Source organism: Rhododendron vialii, chromosome 6a, assembly GCF_030253575.1.
Source record: "Rhododendron vialii isolate Sample 1 chromosome 6a, ASM3025357v1".
Taxonomy (NCBI): Eukaryota; Viridiplantae; Streptophyta; class Magnoliopsida; order Ericales; family Ericaceae; genus Rhododendron; species Rhododendron vialii.
The window spans coordinates 30,678,251-30,697,979 of NC_080562.1; the positions used below are offsets into that span (position 1 = coordinate 30,678,251).

At 39.1% G+C, this 19,729-nt stretch overlaps 2 protein-coding genes across 5 annotated transcripts; one reads left to right on the forward strand and one right to left on the reverse strand.

Moving 5' to 3' along the window:
• The first annotated feature begins 2,149 nt into the window (after positions 1-2,149).
• On the forward strand, positions 2,150-13,770 carry LOC131330226 (DNA-directed RNA polymerase II subunit RPB2-like). 4 transcript variants are annotated; one of them, XM_058363729.1, is made up of 25 exons: positions 2,151-2,557; positions 5,509-5,730; positions 6,366-6,656; positions 7,221-7,418; positions 7,759-7,823; positions 8,076-8,162; positions 8,229-8,349; positions 8,438-8,482; positions 8,714-8,851; positions 8,920-8,992; positions 9,090-9,166; positions 9,257-9,364; positions 9,439-9,555; positions 9,702-9,857; positions 9,932-10,036; positions 10,141-10,266; positions 10,528-10,605; positions 10,736-10,831; positions 10,926-11,041; positions 11,124-11,193; positions 11,292-11,345; positions 11,436-11,579; positions 11,762-12,061; positions 12,853-13,275; positions 13,411-13,770. In XM_058363729.1, the coding sequence occupies exons 1-25, from the start codon at positions 2,264-2,266 to the stop codon at positions 13,522-13,524; spliced, it is 3,618 nt and encodes a 1,205-aa protein (XP_058219712.1). In that variant the 5' UTR covers positions 2,151-2,263; the 3' UTR covers positions 13,525-13,770. The 4 variants fall into 4 exon arrangements, with proteins under 4 accessions (XP_058219713.1, XP_058219712.1, XP_058219714.1 ...); XM_058363731.1 differs by lacking the exon at positions 2,151-2,557 and adding an exon at positions 3,945-4,132; XM_058363730.1 differs by lacking the exon at positions 9,439-9,555 and having other exon boundaries at positions 2,150-2,557.
• A 935-nt stretch (positions 13,771-14,705) lies between these two features.
• Positions 14,706-15,846, reverse strand: LOC131329572 (uncharacterized). The gene has a single exon (XM_058362777.1). It carries the CDS (start codon positions 15,711-15,713, stop codon positions 14,826-14,828), a length of 888 nt encoding a protein of 295 aa, XP_058218760.1. The 5' UTR covers positions 15,714-15,846; the 3' UTR covers positions 14,706-14,825.
• Positions 15,847-19,729: the final 3,883 nt, after the last annotated feature.

Here is a 19,729-nt window from a genome sequence, read left to right on the forward strand (position 1 = left end):
TGATTAATTATTCATATGTCATTCAAGTCGAATCATTCGGTTGTTAACTAAAACAATTAAATTTCTAAATAATAGTCATTTCAAAACACTACATATATATATACACACATAGTCTGGATCTCCTAAGGGATCCCGCACGGCCTTACCGTGCGGGACTCCCTTTTTCCGATCGAATTGCAACGATCTAAGCCGCTCAAAGTGATCAAAACGTGATTTTAAGGGTACCCGCTAGAAATCAACAAAAAAATAATCGGGAAGGGATTCATCCGAACAGTTTTTTATTGAACGGTTCAGTAAAAAACTGCTCGGATCAAGCCTTTTCCGATCATTTTTTTTGCTGATTTCTCCCGGGTACCCAGAAAATTACGTTCTGATCACTTTGAGCTGCTCGGATCGTCACAATTCGATCGGGAAAGGGGAGTCCCGCACGGTAAGGCCGTGCGGAATCCCTCATTGTCCCGAGTGTGTGTATATATATAGGTTCTCTTGACAAAAAAAAAAATCTCAATGTGTTACCTCGACCATGTAATGGTTTAAAGCTAAAATACAATACTAGATAATTATAGACTTTTCCAAATAAGTGTGGCCTTGGCCCCCCCATAAGCTAATTAATCTTTAGTTCTGTCTTTCTAAATACACACGAAAACCTTGAGTCCTTTTTTTTTTTTGAAGGAAAGGAAGAAGAAAGATGAAAGACCTACGTAGCCCTCAAATATGGAGTCAAAACATTGCTAGTGCGTGATAAGGTCATGTCCAAAGTTGAGGTGGTGGAAGAGAAACTAAAATTTATTGTTATTGAGCAATTTTTGCTGGTAGTTTGATACCTGGTGATCGATCGATCGTCTCATTTTTTGTCCCATGGAATTCATATGATTTAATTAACCTTTTGAATAATCCTGGCAACCGAACATGATATTGTAGGAGGAGGGTTTCGTGGGAATCGCTTACGTATAAGTGTTCGTGAGCTTGAGAGGTGTGATTGGTTGATGATTAGCGAAAGGAAGAGGGAAGAAATCTTGTGGGATGAGGGAAAGAGCGGAAGGTACAGACGGAACAAAGGTAGCGTGTCTCTCTTGTTCTCCGCGGGGTATTTGGCCTTTTTCGGGCTTGAGCGAGTGAGGTCACTCCTTTTCTCTGAGGAAGAATGTTCTCCTTTTTCAAATTCAGTGCTCACATACTCTCTCCCAGAAAAAGGTCCTCTCTCATCATTGGGAATGTCAGAGGTATTTATAGGGCACCTGGGCCTGGGTCAGACCCAGGACGGCGCTCCTATTAAATCCTGACACGTGTTCCCTCTGTACCTCCTGGCCTTGGAGAAACTTGCCCACGGACATTTGTCCGCGGAGCGGCTCGTAACCCCGTGGCGATACCTCAATCCCAAGCCACCAAGCCACAAGAAATTCCCCTATTCCCGCTGGAGCAAGGTCGCGACCTGCAGCGATCGTACGTTCTCCGCGGGGTCCCTCCCAGACCCTGCCTCTAGGCTAGGATGGGACTCCGGGAACTCTTTAATATCATCTTTTGTAGTCACACGGTCCCCCTCTGATAGGATTATTTCAGAATGCGTCTCATAATTCCGCAGTAACATCGGGGCTTCGCGGTAGCTTCCCGCGGACGACTTCCGCGGGGACTAATATCCCTCTCGCGCGTTCACGTGCCTTTTTCTTATTGGGTGGTCAACTATCCTTCGTTGGATAAAGATCTGACCGAGGCTACTTTTCTCCACGGATCCCGCTGCCACATGTGTGTAAGCAATTGGAGGTCAAATAGTCTTCCTTGGTAATAGGTTTGACGGTTTTGACCGTACCTAAATATATATATGAAAACTTAGATTCAGGAAGTCTTTGGTAAATTTTACTCCTACTTGTTTGCATTAATTATGTTGTTTAATTCTTTCTGTAAATCGTTGCGTGTATATATATATACAGTATATATGAGCAATCAGAAACAATATGTTATGTGCACTACCCATGAATTAATAAGTGCTTGTAGGCGGCTATGGTCAATGATAAATCCCTATATATGAGCAATCCCCATCCAAATTTCGGATCAATTGCCACATCCCCTATTTCTCTCTCATATCCTATAAGATCAAAACTGCATCAATTTTTCTCGGGAAAATTCTAACTCGTACACCTGAAAACAAATTTACAACTGCCAAACTCAGATTACACACATTCAATTAATTCATTTGGTACAATCAAATCAAACTCTTGTATATGCTCTCTCTAGCTGTTCCTTTTTTTTTTTTTGCGGCGTAAAAATGTACGGGGAAGACGAATACGATCCGAGTTTGATTGATCATAGTCAGATTGTGAGTGTGGGGGATGGTGGCGATGGCGATGGCGATGGTGATGATGAGCAGGAGATTTCGCAGGAGGATGCATGGACGGTGATCAGCGCGTATTTTGAGGAGAAGGGATTGGTGAGGCAACAGCTCGACTCGTTCGACGAGTTCATACAAAACACAATGCAAGAGATCGTGGACGAGGCTGCTGATATCGAGATTAAGCCCGAGTCTCAGCACATCCCTGGCCGCCAATCCGACTTCGTCGAGGTCCCTCTCTCTCCCTCATTAAATTGGTTGGCTCTTGTGGGAAATTGATAATTGTAGAATTTTACTTATCAATGTTTACATCTTGTTAGTGTGTGAATGCATGAACTTGTGGTGTGTGTGGATGTGTTCATGAGAGCTCAATAGCTCAATAGTGTGGGGATGTTTGCATATACAAAAAGTCTACGAACGGAATTTTAAAATACAATTCCTAAACACAACTGTGTTAGCAGTTGTTACATGTATGCAAGCTCATGTGCATTCAATGACTCCCGATACAGTTGAGTTTGTGTTTCAACTAGTGCTTCCAAAACCATTTGTTCACTTCCATTCAATACCACTTGCTAGGCACAAGTGTAGGGATGGCAATTGAGGTCGAATTTGGATTTATACTGCACCACCGTTACGAATTGTACTATGTTTGTTCTTCCGAGATCACAGGTTCGACTTTCATGCATTGCGAAGAGCCCTTGGAACCACCCCATGCGTAAAAACCCTTTGGGTTAGCAAAGGCTGGTGACGGGCTGGAGAGATTAATCCTGTGGTGCGCGCAAACTGGCTCGGGAACCACTCTTCATTACCAAAAAAAAAAAAAATTCACTATTTGGTATTTTGCTCTTATTATATTTAACTAAATAAAATCTATGTAGATATATGAAGTATGAACACAGAATAATAAGAAGAGATTAAATTACTTATGCGTGAAAACCATGAGTTTTTCGCCATCGTTATTATGAGCCCCACCTGTGCCTATTGGTGATCCTTAAGAAGAGATTAAATTACTTCTGCGTGAAAACCATGAGTTTTCTGCCATCATTATTATGAGTTCCACCTGCTTCTATTGGTGATATGAACTGTTTATTTCATAGGGCCTGCAGAGTAGAGTATTTTTCAAAAAATTAGCTTAATCAGTCATCGACATGTGCATTTGAATTTATATTTTGGTTTATAAAATGGATGGTGGTGGGTAGTTTAACCTAATAAAATCAGGCTGTCCATTTTATAAACTAAAATTCAAACTTTTGATATATTTATCGATATCCAATCAAGTTAATTTTTTGCATGGACGAGTACCTCTGTGGGCCCTAAAAGATGAACGATTCAAATTATATAAATAAATGCACGGTGGAGCTCACACAGCGAGTGATGAAAAACACACCGTTTCTAGCGCAGGTGAAAAAATGTACTAATCACTAGAATCGGGGCACTTCGGGTGCACGAAAATTAAATTTAAATTACACGAAAATCATATGTAGAAAACTAAAAAAATAATACTCCGTATGTAGAAATATATATTTTTTGAATTTTAAAATGCACGAAAATCCCCGTTGGGTACATTTAAATTGGGACGGAGTATATCTTTGCTCCGCTCCTATTGTGTATATACCCAACGCCCGCCACCTCCCTCCGCCAGCGGCCAGCCCCTCCATCCGCACCAAAACCCCATATCTCCCTGCGACATGCCACAAACCACAACCGTAATGTCGACTCTGCCAAACCTCCGACCATTTGTGAACGGGTTCCGTTCGCCTGGTTTCATGCGCACTTGTGTTTTCTCTTCGAAATTTTACGAATGCGGTAACGCTACTCTATCAAATCTGATCTTCAATTGTTAGTCAAGTTACTGCATTTGGATTCTGTTTTATTACTACTTATGTATTCACTATTCACACCACAGGACCATTCCTGTCATTATACCAAGGTTGAATGCAGGGGTTGGCCTAGTGGTCTAAGGCTTGGGATTAGGGGTTTGCTCCCTCCTAAGTTCTCCTAAGTTCTTGGATTCGAAACCTCTTAGGTGTTATCAACTCCTTTGGGGGCAGTCCATATAGAAGTTTTGCTTGGGCTTAAATTGGGACCCCCGCAAGTGGGTGGTGGGATTGGTCCCCAGGACTAGTCGAGGTGCACGAAAGCTGGCTCACACACCTGAGTTATCAAAAAAAAAAGTAAAAAGGTTGAATGTAGGGCTTATAAACGAGTTGAACAGATGGTTGTTTAAGCTGGGTTTGTTTATGAGGTGACCCAATCTCACACGAGATTTAATCGAGCGATCTCGAGCAGCTTACATTTTTTAAACACAATGCGTCGACCGAGTTGAACAGTAGCTTGTTTTAGCTTGGTTTGAAAGCTTAGCGAGCTTCAATAAGATGTTCAAGCTTGGTTTATTTATGTAACAAACCGATGGCGAATGGGCTTTTAACAAGCCAACATGAGCTCAAACTTGAGCTCTTTGGTTCTTTTGTCAGCCCTAGTTGAATGTTCACTTTTTGGTCTTTTACAGATTTACTGTGAGGGTGAAATCTGAGAAGGATAGCTTGGAATTTTGGTGTTTAGATGAAATTATGAAGACTGTACATAAACAGTTCCAGTGTTTAATCCTTTCGTGCATTTTGGAAACAGCAAGTTGTGTACTAAGAAGCACAGGCACTCGTTACGCACTCTTAAAGGCATGATTGACACTTCTTCAATGCGTCTTAATTAAAATCTGGTTTTCCCTCTATTTTTCATTTGGTTAGAGAGGTAACGAGCAAATGAATATGAAATACTAAAGATCAAATATGCATATGCAACATGGCCTTAAGTAATTCTATTCCCCTTTACCTCAATAATTCACTATCCAAACACTTTCCGAAAACGTACATAATAGTATAGAGAAAAGATGTCAAGAACCTATTGTTTTGACCTTCACAATCAAAATTTGCTGCAGGTGCTCTTTTTGGGTTTTATTTCCTTAATATCTGACCAGAGCGTTTGACCTTAGTTTGTTGTTACGTACAACTGGAACCTCAAAATTATAACACATGATATTAACAAACTAGTTTGGATGGTGACTATGATGTAAATCATATAGTTACAACCAAGTTCAACCATTTTAAAATGTAACTGGTTAGAAGTAAGGCTTCTAATTTGGCCCTTCAAGAATCAAGGCTCAAGTTTTTTTTATGTTGTTGCAGATGGTTTACCGAATCAGCTTCGGTCAGATATACCTGAGCAAACCGATGATGACGGAGTCTGATGGAGAAACTGCCTCTCTTTTCCCAAAGGCTGCAAGATTGAGGAACCTGACCTACTCATCTCCATTGTATGTGGATGTCACAAAAAGAGTTGTTAAGAAAGGCCATGACTGTGAAGAGGTCACTGAGACACAGGAGTTCACTAAAGTTTTTATTGGAAAGGTACTGGGATTTGAGTTCTAGATGACGTATCTGACGTTTTGAATTTGGATTATCAAGCAGGCCCAGTCTAGATGCAAGCCGGAACCAACCAATGTCATTGGCTGTAGTTGGTTAACAGTTTGGTGGGCTCCACGGAACAGATAATTTAAAACTGAGCACGTGGTGGACTGGAGGGTTTGCAGCCTGCATCTGTTTTTTATTGTGAAGAAATCTGAACTGAATTCTATTGAGAATTGGAGAATGGTTTATAGACAAAATTCAAGTTTAGAATGATGTGACAATGGCGTTTTTAACATTAGATATCTTGGTTTAAATTAAAAGGAACCCCTAAAGGTCATCATTCAATATGAAAATTCTTAACAATACTCTGTACAGAATCTACAGATAATGTTATCCTTGTAAATTTGAGTATTTTATCATGAGCATGACTGGTCATGTCAACAAGATGTAGGTCGAAAGACTCAAAACTGATGACTTGGTCAGTTACAATTGTTCAAAGGACCAATTAAAACCAATCACATTCACTGGTTTTTGGCACAGATCTAGCATTAAACAACCCTATCAACTGGCCGATTCTCCGCCTGCATCTCGGCTCTGATATCATCTTTGTTATCTTATTTCTTGCTACATTTTAGGTTCCAATTATGCTCCGGTCAAGCTATTGTAGCCTGTATCAGACCTCAGAGAAGGATTTAACTGAGCTTGGAGAGTGCCCATTTGATCAAGGAGGGTACTTCATTATCAATGGCAGTGAGAAGGTTCTGATTGCTCAGGAGAAGATGAGCACCAACCATGTCTATGTGTTCAAGATTAGGCAGCCCAACAAATATGCTTATGTATCCGAGGTCCGGTCCATGGCGGAGTCCCAAAACAGGCCTCCTAGCGGCATGTTTGTCAGGATGGTTTCTTCCTCTGGTGCCAAAGGGGTAATTGCAGCATGTGTATATCTTAGGAATATCAATTGAACATTTTGGGGACGAAGGACAAGCTTCAGTAGCTTGTGTTTTCTTTATTTTGAGACATTATGATCAGGCCAAAAGTCTGCTTGAAACAGATTGAGGTGGCTTGGGCTGGTTGATTAGTGTCATGGACCCACTCTGGGTCTGACCAAACAGTGCAAGACACCTCAATCAGTTTCAATCCAATCATGTTACGGAAAAAGCTCCACAAACAAACGCTTTACAATTTCTTCTACATACTAATGTGAAATTTGAGATGGGATCCACCCCGAATCAATTGATAGGTACACCTTAGCTGCCTCATCAGTTTTAAACTAGGATTGTAAGAAGAGTTTGTTTCTGTAGTATTACTTCCACATTCATTCTTCATAGGACTCATGCTCCGCCATAATGAACTCAGTTCTGCTGCATTGAATTCTGGCACTTTTCAGTGAAATTTTTGGTTCTAGCATTACTGTTCTTGAATGGCAGGGCTCTTATCATCTGAGTATTTGGTTGTGCCCATTATGAGGATATTGTATGCATATGCAGGGATCTTCTGGGCAATACATCCGTGCAACCCTTCCATACATTCGTACTGAAATCCCAATTGTTGTTGTGTTCCGTGCACTGGGATTTGTTGCAGACAAGGATATATTGGAGCACATATGTTATGAATTTACAGACAATAAAATGATGGATTTACTTCGTCCATCCTTAGAAGAGGCATTTGTAATTCAAAATCAACAGGTATTCTGTTATGCTTTGCCTTATAGTGTCCTGGTAGCTGAATGGGATAGTTGCAGGAGGTGGGAGTACTGACTTTGTTACTCTATGTTCTTACGTTCTACGTTTGTGGGGGTAAAGAAAAAGGAGAACGAAGAGGCATGAAAGAGGGTTAGGAATATAAGAAGACAAAATATATATTTCACTTTTTAATTTTGCTGGTTTCATAGAGATAGATGAATGAATATGCACAAGTAGATTCACTTCCCTTTTGTTTTCTTTCCTTCAGCATGTTAAAGATTCTAACCGGCAATGGGTCTAGCCGTCTATTGATCCCGAACTTGTTTCTATTGTGCTGTTCCAGGTTGCGCTTGATTATATTGGAAAAAGAGGATCTGCTGTGGGTGTCACTAAAGAAAGGAGGATTAGGTGGGTTTATGGGCTTGGAAGGATCCTCTGTCCCGAATTTTTTTTCCCTCATGTCTAGGCATCTCATAACCACCACCCCACGTAAATGTGATTTTCCCCCCTAATTTTTATTGCTAAAGAAATGGCATCGGGTGACTGGGTGATATGTGATACAGAGGGATGCTTTTTTGGACACGAGATACCTCAGCTGATTTCATGGTCATATTTGACTTTTTGTTGTTTATAAAGAGCCAAATGCTTCTGGCTTTGTAGGTATGCCAAAGAAATACTTCAAAGAGAAATGCTTCCCCATGTTGGCACGGGGGAATATTGTGAAACTAAGAAGGCTTACTACTTTGGGTATGTGATGTCACAAAGTAGGAGTTGCTTTGTTTCCAGAAAATGTACTGATTGTACTTTCACCAGGTACATCATCCATCGGCTTTTGCTTTGTGCCCTTGGCCGGAGGCCAGAAGATGATAGGGATCACTATGCAAATAAGAGACTTGACCTTGCTGGTCCTCTACTTGGAGGCTTGTTCAGAATGGTCCTTTATGTCTATAATTTTTTTGGATATTATGACGATTTGAAGGCTCCATTCCTGATTGTCATTTATGTTAACTAAATTATTGCAGTTATTCAGAAAGTTAACCAGGGATGTGAGGTCCTATGTTCAGAAGGTTTCCTCTTTCATCTTTTTTTTTTTTTTTTTTCCTGCATTGTTTTGGCCTCGTTGGTGCAGCTTTCTAGGGATTATGTAAAATAGGGAAGCTGGGGGAGGGCTGCTTTTGGATTATGCATTTAGATTACTTGAATTTAGCTTGCAATAATCTGCACCAAACGGGCTCTTTACCTTCGTATCATAAGGCTTCTCTTTATTAAAAATTGTGCAATTCACGTTCATGAACCAGTGTGTTGACAACGGGAAGGATGTTAACTTACAATTTGCTATTAAAGCAAAAACGATAACAAGTGGCCTGAAGTACTCTCTTGCTACTGGGAACTGGGGACAAGCAAATTCAGCTGGCTCTAGAGCAGGAGTTTCGCAGGTTGGGTCCTATTCTATGTACTCTTCTTGTTATCTTTTTTCATTCATCTATGTGTATCGTTTCAACAGGTTTTGAATCGTTTAACATATGCATCCACTCTCTCCCACCTGAGAAGGTTGAACTCGCCCATTGGACGTGAAGGTCAAACCACTCTCGATATGTTTCGAAAGGCTGCAATTTTGCTGCTGTTAATTCTTGAATTGTCTTTTGATGAAGCATTTTATTTAAATGTAACCAGGTAAATTGGCAAAACCACGGCAGTTGCACAACTCGCATTGGGGAATGATGTGTCCTGCAGAAACTCCAGAAGGACAAGTAACGATCGTTATTGACATTTCTCTTTCTTTTGTTTTTTTTTTCTTTTCTTTTGTTTGACCCTTGACATGAGGTTACTTTGTTTTACAGGCCTGTGGATTGGTCAAGAACCTTGCCTTAATGGTGTATATAACAGTGGGATCAGCAGCAAATCCCATATTGGAGTTTCTGGAGGAGTGGAGCACAGAGAACTTTGAGGTAAATAATATTGGAAGCAACCAATTTAAGTTGCTTCTTCAGTAAGATAATTCTGTTATGTCTTCAACTTGCAGGAAATTTCTCCTGCAGTAATCCCTCTAGCTACCAAAATTTTTGTCAACGGTTGCTGGGTTGGTATTCATCGTAACCCTGAGCTCTTGGTGAGAACTCTTAGACAGTTAAGAAGACAGGTATGTGTTCCTAGTGATCAGTCTCAATGTAGAGCGCACTCGTAGCTCCTACAATTCTATGAAGAGACAGCAACGTTTTGGTGTTCCCCTCCTGATTTCTCTTAGTTTTTGGTTTAGACTACTTAAAATGTATGCTCCATTTACAGGTCGATGTCAACACTGAAGTTGGAGTTATCCGTGACATTCGTCTGAAAGAACTCCGACTTTATACAGACTGTGGCCGCTGTAGTAGACCATTGTTTATTGTAGAGAAACAGAAACTACTGATAAAGAAGAAGGATATCCTAGGTCTGCAACAAAGAGTATGTACTGAAATGAGTTCTTAGTCTTTTTTTTGCCCCTTTTGTCTTGTTAATGCTGTTGATTCATTCCTCAGGAGTCCCCTGAGGAAGTTGGTTGGCATGATCTTGTGGCAAAAGGATACATAGAGTATGTTGATACAGAGGAAGAGGAAACTACAATGATTTCCATGACCATAAATGTAAGCACATTATAAATATCGATAGTTAAAAACTCTTTTACATTGCTATCTCATTATATTAGTATCCCATGGTGATCCAATTTTGTTTTCGTGATTTGTTTTAGGATCTTACATCTGCACGGCTCTGCCCAGATGACGCTTATTCTGAAACTTATACTCACTGTGAAATACATCCATCACTAATATTAGGAGTTTGTGCTTCTATTATCCCATTTCCTGATCATAACCAGGTGGGCTTCTTATGTGTGCTCAGTTACACACACTTAGTTATGTATTGCTTGGTCACAGGGATCCTGTCCCAAAATCCACGTCTCCTTCATCGTCCCAATGCACTTCTACTTGCACGATTGTGCCTCGGGATTGATGTGTGTTGAGATTCCCACCACATTGTGCAATTGAAAGTGTCTTGAGGAAAGGAGGTTAGGGGTTTTGGGTCAGAGGATCCCTAGCCTTAATCAAAGTTTCTTTTATAATTTGGTTAAACAATGCAGTCCCCCCGTAATACCTACCAATCTGCGATGGGGAAGCAAGCCATGGGAATTTATGTGACCAATTACCAGTTACGAATGGTGGGTTCGAATTCTCATTTCCTTATAGCAATTGTTGTTCTTCATTGCTGGTACCAAGGAAGGGATATGTAAATTATGCCTTCCCTTATCCGGTTTATACTATTCATTTTTTTGTCTTTGGTTCATGAAGGATACACTAGCCTATGTTCTCTACTATCCTCAGAAGCCTCTAGTTACAACTCGTGCCATGGAGCATTTGCATTTTAGGCAACTACCAGCTGGCATTGTAAGCATCTAACATCTTATTTATCTTGCTTTTTTCCTCTGGTTCTCATTAGACTTCGGTTAAATGACTTGTCCTCGTCTTGGTTTTGTGAAAGAATGCCATTGTTGCGATTGCTTGCTATTCTGGATATAACCAGGAAGATTCTGTTATTATGAACCAATCTTCAATTGATCGCGGATTCTTCAGATCTATATTCTACCGTTCATACAGGTAGGGTATAGTGGTTTTGCCTGATTAAATCAAGCATTTCTAGAAGGTGCTCAGGTATTTTGCTAATGGTGGAATTCGACAGGGATGAGGAGAAGAAGATGGGAACACTTGTGAAGGAGGACTTTGGGTGTCCTAATAGGGAAAATACCATGGTTAGTGCTTATCTAGAGCATTTGCCAATGTGATACCATTTTCGTTCTGTTTATAGTTTTTTTTTTTGTTACGACTGAAACTCTGCTGCCTTTCGCAGGGAATGCGACATGGATCTTATGACAAATTGGATGATGATGGCTTTGCACCTCCTGTAAGTTTATGAACGAACTTTTTAATCACTCCATATCCTTGCTAAATCTCCAGGGTATTGGCATCATCCGGTTTTTTTTGCTACTGTCAGGGGACAAGAGTAGCAGGTGAGGATGTTATCATTGGGAAGACCACACCAATTGCACCGGATGATGCTCAAGGACAAACTGCACGATACACGCGTCGTGATCATAGCACGTGCTTGCGCCATAGTGAAAGTGGAATGGTGGATCAGGTATGATGCTATTCATACTATCCTAGATCATAATTTTGACTCAATTAATTGGGCAAACTTTGTAAGGTCAGTTTCTCCTGTATTTGAGATATAAACGGTTGTTTGCTTTGTTTTGTTTTCCACTGTTCCTTTTTAAATTGTCAATCATTTGCTCCTCTATATTTTCCCATCCCTTGTGATAGGTTTTATTGACCACAAATGCTGATGGATTGAGGTTTGTTAAGATGAGGATGAGATCGATTCGCATACCTCAGATTGGAGACAAATTCAGCAGTAGGCATGGACAAAAGGGAACAATTGGGATGGCTTACACCCAGGAAGATATGCCATGGACAATTGAGGGCATCTGTCCAGACATCATTGTTAACCCGCATGCCATTCCTTCTCGAATGACCATTGGTCAGCTCATCGAGTGCATCATGGGGAAGGTTGCTGCTCACATGGGAAAGGAGGGAGATGCAACTCCTTTCACTGATGTCACTGTAAGTATATTTTGTTAACATGATATCAAAAGCACGCCTCTTTGAAATCTCAAAGACGTTGCTTATGGGCACAATTTCATTTCTGTTGATGATTGATTGATATCGAATCTCAACTTTTATTAAAGCAATTGCTTTCTATAACCAACTAATCTAGCTCCTGAAATAGTTGAACTTCTTGCCCATTACTTTTTAGTAGTCTTCTCGGCTGGAATCAGAGTTAGCAGCATTGGTGTGAATACAATTCTACAACCTTAAAAGTCATACCTCTAGATTTGGTGCTAATTAATATCCCAATTCCCAAAGAGAGTTGACTTGCCACAATAAAATCACTATGCTCGCTTGGCAATTCTTTGACTTTGATAGGTTGGGTCCGCAAAGTGTATTAGTGGTTTTAGAGCATCTCCTTGACAATTGACATCTCCAAAATTTGTTAGATGAGAAAAATTGCAACTCCACTCATTGGGCAAATCCCTTGCCAGTTAGCGAAAACCATTTCTTGTGCCAAATTTACCCCAAGTACCTTTGGCAAACTTGCCACATCAACATCAAATATCAATGCTTCTTGACCTCGTTGCTTTACATCCAACTGTTGAAAAATGTGTAGCTGTGCTGAAATAGAATCGTCTCAATAAGCAAAAAAAGTGGTAAAATAACTCTACAGCAAGCTAATTGTTAGCAATGTCACAAACCTGTGTAGGTGCTCTTGTGCTCGTAATCTCTTGACAGTTCAAACCTTGAGTTTCCTTGAGAGCATAAATTGTAAGCTAAAAATTGTTTGTTGTTGATCCTAGGTGGACAACATCAGCAAAGCCCTTCACAAATGCGGTTACCAGATGCGCGGATTCGAGAGAATGTACAATGGTCACACTGGGCGCCCGCTGACTTATATGATATTCCTGGGCCCTACTTACTACCAGAGGCTTAAGCACATGGTGGATGACAAGATCCATTCTCGTGGGCGGGGCCCAGTCCAGATCCTTACTAGGCAGCCTGCTGAAGGGCGATCTCGTGATGGAGGTCTGCGATTTGGTGAAATGGAACGTGACTGCATGATTGCTCACGGGGCTGCACACTTCCTCAAAGAGAGGCTGTTTGACCAGAGTGATGCGTATAGAGTTCATGTATGTGCTCTGTGTGGTATAGTCGCCATTGCCAATCTGAAGAAGAACTCATTCGAGTGTAGACATTGCAAAAATAAAACCGACATTGTTCAGGTAGAATTGCTCTCTTCCTCTCAAAAACACACAAGTACGCGCGTGCACACGACTATGTTGTGTTAGTATGATTGGTTCATCAAGGTTCTGATGTTTCTTGTAATGTTTTGTATTGCCTTTTTGGTATTTTTGCAGGTGTACATACCTTATGCCTGTAAGCTTCTTATTCAGGAGCTCATGTCCATGGCAATCGCCCCAAGGTTGCTAACAAAGGATATAGATTCAGGAGATGGGAAGAAACGAGTCTAATATTTGGTATCACACATTCTTAACGGCTCCTGGATGAAAAGAACCTGTCTTTTTCATGCGATAATGATAAAAGGACTCTTGTGATGCTACTGATTTTTCTCTGTCCCGGTTCATTTAAATAGTGAAAAGTCTAGACACAATTGTGTCCGGAGCTGTTTAATGTACGTGGGTCCACATGCATCGAATGGCTCTGAACACACAGTTGTGTCCGAGATTGTGTTTAATAATTATTGGCAATCTTTTCCGTTATTGAGTGGGGAATGTGCTCGATCAAACATGATAATTGGCAGTCTTTTTTTTTTGGTCTCTGTGTGTGTGTTTTTATTTGATGACAGAAATCTACGTAGGGTCAAGGTTTGAAAACTGAAAAAATGACCAATTATCACGGTTATTTTGATTATCAAGTACAGGCAAAATGAACGAGAATGCGGTGTGGGTTTCTGGATCACATAAGAACATTTAGTTGAATCATGAAAACAACTTCGGCTCCGTTCCAGTTTCTTTAAAAACAAACTTTTAGAAAAGGAATGTAATTTCAAGTTTAAAAATTATGAATTTACGCAAATAATTTTTCTACTAATATGGATCTTGTCTAGTAAATCTTATTGAGATCTTTTAAACGGTTTAAAAAAAATTAAAAAAATATTTTTCATTTTCATTATATTTGAGTTTGAAATTACTTTTTTTTTTTTAAAAAGAAAGTTTAAAAAGAAAACTGAACGGCACCATCATAACCATACAATCGAAATCATCACAAAACCCTTTCGGGATCCAGCCATGAGGGCCAATGATACAGCAAATCCATTCATTTCCATTTTCAATTGAACAAAGTTCCAATGAAACAGAACCCAATAGCTTCTACACCACCTCCAAACAGAGAAATATCAAAAGAACTGTTCCTACCTACTAGTAGTTTGTAAGACCCAAACAGATCAATGGCAACTCATCTGGAAACCAAACGCTAGAGCTCAAGAATGAAAAATCACCATAACGAATAGACACTCAAACGACAATGAAACACGGACTCCGAAGAAGGGCACAAACTAAATCTACCAGTTTGGAAAGAAATACTGTAAGAATCTAAATCCAGCATTTTGAGAACTACTATATCTCAAATGGTTTCCATCTAGGAGAGAAGATTCAGTCTTTCCCAAGACAAATGATGCCCGAGAATGGTGAATAACTACACCTTCAACGGGCATGTCTAAAGGAAAAGATTGAATTCTTTCTAAAATAAATGAAAACCAAGAACGATGAGTACCCTTTTTATGAAAAAAATGTGAAGCAATTTTTTGAAGCTTTTACATCAACTTGTAGTAGCAGTTGCTGCCAGAGAGAAGAATCTGATATCCTTTTGTACAGGGACACTTGAAGTGAAGGACCAAACACTCCCCTGTTCTCTCCACACTCACTGCCTCCTCTGTTTCAGTCTCCGCTGCACATTCAACCTCTGTGATTGTACCAATATCATGATCTCCACGGCCATTGTTATCCTCCTCTTCGCCTTCTTCGCCCACGATTTTTTCCCACCACTGGATCATCTCTCTCATCTCGATCATCCGCTCCTTCAATGTCTTCAGGCTCATTGAACCGGGACTCTCCCCTCCCCTGTTTCTTGATCCCGAACCCAACTCGCTGGAACTCGGGGAATGAGACAGTGGGTCGGAAATCGATCGCCGGAGGGGTCGGGGTAAAGGCGGCAGTGAAGCGGTTCCTTTCCCCGGAGACGGGGTTGTGGCCGAAACAATGGTGTTTGCGTTTTCTGGCGACTGAGGGTTCGAGAGCAGGGCGGTGGTTCCCGGCGAACACACGGGATCCGAGATGCAGCGGCGGAGAATGGCGGCGGGGGATGGCGGCGTGATCTGGGTATTGATCGGAGTTGGGAGTTTAGCGGCAGCGGAGGGGGGAGGGGAGAGGAGGGTGAGGAGTTGTTTCTTCGCGGAGGGTTCTTGGAGGAGGGAGGAGGAGGAGGGTGAACGTCTCTTGGTGGAGGAGGAGGAGCCGCAGCAGGTGGTGCAGCGGGTGGCGGCAGCGGAGGATGGGAGGGGCGGTGCGGTGGCGGTGGTGGCTGGGAAGGTGGAGGCGTTGTTGAGGGTGAGCATTTTGAGGCGGTTGATGGTGCCGGATTGGAAACCACCACTTTCTAGTTGGTTTTCTTGGTAGTAGTAGCAGTCCTCTGTGCTCTGCATCTCTCTCCTGATTCTTTGATCTCTCTTTCTCTCTCTAGATTTTGAAGTGGAGAAGGTATGATTAACAGAATTAACCACCTCAACTGGGTATTTATAGTTTCTCAAAAAATAACCGATCCAATCTAACCTATCCAATTAAAAATTAAAAATATAAGTTTTGCTTTTGAAGTTGGGCTATGGAAATAGGTAAACGTGAGAGAACTTAAATTAGAAAACATACATGTCAAGTAATTTGATCAGTATTTTCTCAAAAAAGTCTGGATATGGAATAGCACAAAATAGTGACTTTTTATACCTTAAAAAATATTTTCTACTTATATAGTAATATATGTAAGTAATTTTATCTTTCATACATTTTAATTATTGCAAAAAATTCAAATTCCAAATACTACAAAACAAGTATACAAAAATAATTAGGACTGAAAAAATAAAGAAATATATACTCATGATTACCATCATTTGTTCGAGCAAGGGCAACCCCGCGATCCTCTTCCACAGCTTCGACGTGTTTTCTTCCAAACTTGGATTCAAGTGGATAGGTATGTTTTTATTGTAGAAGAAGAGTAATTAAAAGCTCTTGACTTTAAAAGCTCCGATCAGAACGGGAGAGTGAGACCTGAGGTGATGGGCGGCGATGACGATGATGGTGGTGAATGGATGTGATTTGAGTAAAATATAAGTTTATAAGGGGTCCGGCTATGATGCTCCCATCAAAAACCACTGGTTTTGGGAATATGGTACTCCCATCAAATTTGAACCGTAGGATGTAATTCTTTTAATCCTGGCCATTCATCAAATCCCCTGAATGTAATTTTTCTCTCTCCTCTCATTCTCTCACTACCTCTTGTTCCAGTTGCATCACGACTGGGTAAAAAAAAAAAAAAGTTGCATCACAGGTAAAAATTTTGAGCCCTAATTCACAGTTGCTGCTCTCTCCTCGCCTGCTCCTCTCGTCAATCATCCTCCACCTCCACAGCCGGACGCCTCCACCTCCGCAGCTCTAAACGCCCCTATTTCTCTCCCCCCTGCTGATGTCCAGGTGTTGTGCTGCTGGCTGCTATGCTCCTAAGGCTGCCTTCTGTTCTGTTATGACTGTTGTTTGCTATTGAACTGCTGCTGGCTGCTTTGTATAAGCTTTGGTTTAAGCTATGTATTCGATTATGTCTGGTACCCACGTCACTTTTGTACCAGATTGTTTTGTGTGTCATGAACAGATTGTTAAGCTCTTAAAAATCGAACTTACAAAAATCTGGGTGTGCTTATCATTTTCACTGCATTACTTACCATTTATATAGGGTGTGCTTACTAAAATCTGAAAATTCTTACCATTTCAATTTCAATAACCGTACTTACAAAAATCTGGGCGTGCTTCTCATTTTCAAAGCATTACTTACCATTTATACAGGGTGTTCTTACTAAAATCTGGAAATTCTTACCATTTCAATTTCAATAACCGTACTTACAAAAATCTAGGCGTGCTTCTCATTTTCAGTGCATTACTTACCATTTTATACAGGGTGAGCTTACTATAATCTGGAAATTCTTACCATTTCAATTTCAATAACCGTACTTACAAAAATCTGGGCGTGCTTCTCATTTTCAAAGCATTACTTACCATTTATACAGGGTGTTCTTACTAAAATCTGGAAATTCTTACCATTTCAATTTCAATAACCGTACTTACAAAAATCTAGGCGTGCTTCTCATTTTCAGTGCATTACTTACCATTTTATACAGGGTGAGCTTACTATAATCTGGAAATTCTTACCATTTCAATTTCAATAACCGTACTTACAAAAATCTGGGCATGCTTCTTATTTTCAGAGCATTACTTACCATTTATACAGGGTGAGCTTACTAAAATCTGAAAATTCTTACCATTTTAATTTTAATAACCGTACTTACAAAAATCTGAGCATTATTTACCATTTATACAAGGTGCGCTTACTAAAATCTGTGGATTCTTACCAACTCAATAACTTACAGAAATCTGGACATTTTTCTTATTGTCAAAGCAATACTTACCATATAGGCTGGGTATGCTTGCTAAAATCTGGGCATTGTTACTATTTAAATAATCGTACTCACTACCTTACGTAACTACAGATAAGTTCTTCTCCAGATCATTGCCTTAATTTTACTAAATTAAAATGTTACAATAAACTTCTTGTCCCTACTCAATGCCTTACTAAAAAATAAACGTTACATTTATCCTTCACAAATTTTGTCCGAAATCATCTTCCCATCCTCCAACGTTGCTGCCATGGAATTGAGCTTGCACACTCTCGAAATTTCTTGACCAGTTAGCAGTCTACAAAATTCAAGTTTGAAAATTAGTAAATGGACAAATAAATAATAGTCTATCAACTAACTAGATAATAAGAGGCTTACCAAATTAATGTCATAATTGGTGATAGGTAAACAAGGCAATTGGCAAAACGTGATCAGTTTGTGTGGTGAAAATGGTTTAAGCATATAGTCATTTTTTCTTTATTTCGTGGTAAGTATTGCCAACCATGTAGTAAGTATTATCAATGAATATTAGTCCATCGTAAAAATTCAGTTTTTGTGGTATCTCTAGCCTTGTACTTTGGTAAGTAAGTTTTTATTCTATAGTAAGTATGGCATTAATGACGTGTAGGTATACATTTATGTACATCATCATTAATGTCATATTACCTACTACATTAAATTTTATTTGGATCTATTTTATTACTTTTATGATAAATGAAATAAAAGCATTTATATTAATAAAATTACTTTTAAAAAAGGATCAAATAAATGAGATATTTCAATTTACTGGTTCACTAGTGGTTACTCCTACATTAGCTAAGTGATCAATGTTAACCTCAAAGACTGTTACTCATTCATTTGCTAAGTGGTCAATGTTAACCATCAATAACCATTTTTGAAATTTGCTAATTGTGTAACTTGAAGGATTGAAATAGATAAGTCTATCGTTGAGCAATTAAACAAATTAGTCAGCTTACTTTAGCCAATTATATTAATTTTCACTAATCACTATTAATCAACATTATTGTTAACTACCATATCTGCCAATTATAATCTTAATCGATTCAAATCGTTTGATCAATTGGTTGAACATATAACCAGATCAATCAATTACAAATGAATCAATATTCGTTGATTGATTGCTGCCAAGTATATTAGTATCAACATTATTAGTTGTTAGATTTGCAAAATATATCATATTGATCACTATAAACTATATTAATGAAATTGAATAGCCTAATTTCATTAAATACTACCATAAATTTAATTAAGAATCCTACAAAATTATTCAATAGCTATTAAACAAAATATATTTATTGTTCAATTTTGTTGTAACAATCAACCTGTAGCATTATTTTATAATATATATTCATTAATTTTGTAAGCTATCAAATTATTAAATAAATATATTATTTTTTCCATAATATTTAAAACTAAGTTACTTAAATATATCTACAATAAATGACTATTTGAAAATTAATTAATTAAATACATTTATAATGTCCTTCGGAAATTATGAAAAATATTTTTTAATTTTATTTTAGATAATTCTTCTAATTGTATTTTTATAACCAATTAAAATTTTAAACTAGATTTATAAATGAACACATATTTTTAGATAATTCTTTTAATATATAAATCCCTAAAATCTCCAAATTTTCCCGCCAAAAAAAAAGCTACTCCTTTTTTTTTTTTTTTTTAACTTCATTGGTAACTTGGTGCCTGTCCAACCGGTTGTAGTAAGTATGCCTGTTTGTATGGTAAGTTTTACCTTATAGAATGGTAAGTGTTCTCTTATCAATAATAAGTATTTCCTGTTTTTGTGGTAAGTTATCTTTCGTTTTTTTTTGTCAAAACCACCTTATTTTTACCAAAACCACACTACTTTTAGCTTTTGGTTTTCATCCAACGGCTGTGATTTATCTATTTTCAATCCAAAGGCTATAATTCATTGGGAGTATGGTGCTCCCATACCACTTGGGAGCACCACAGAAGTTTTGGTT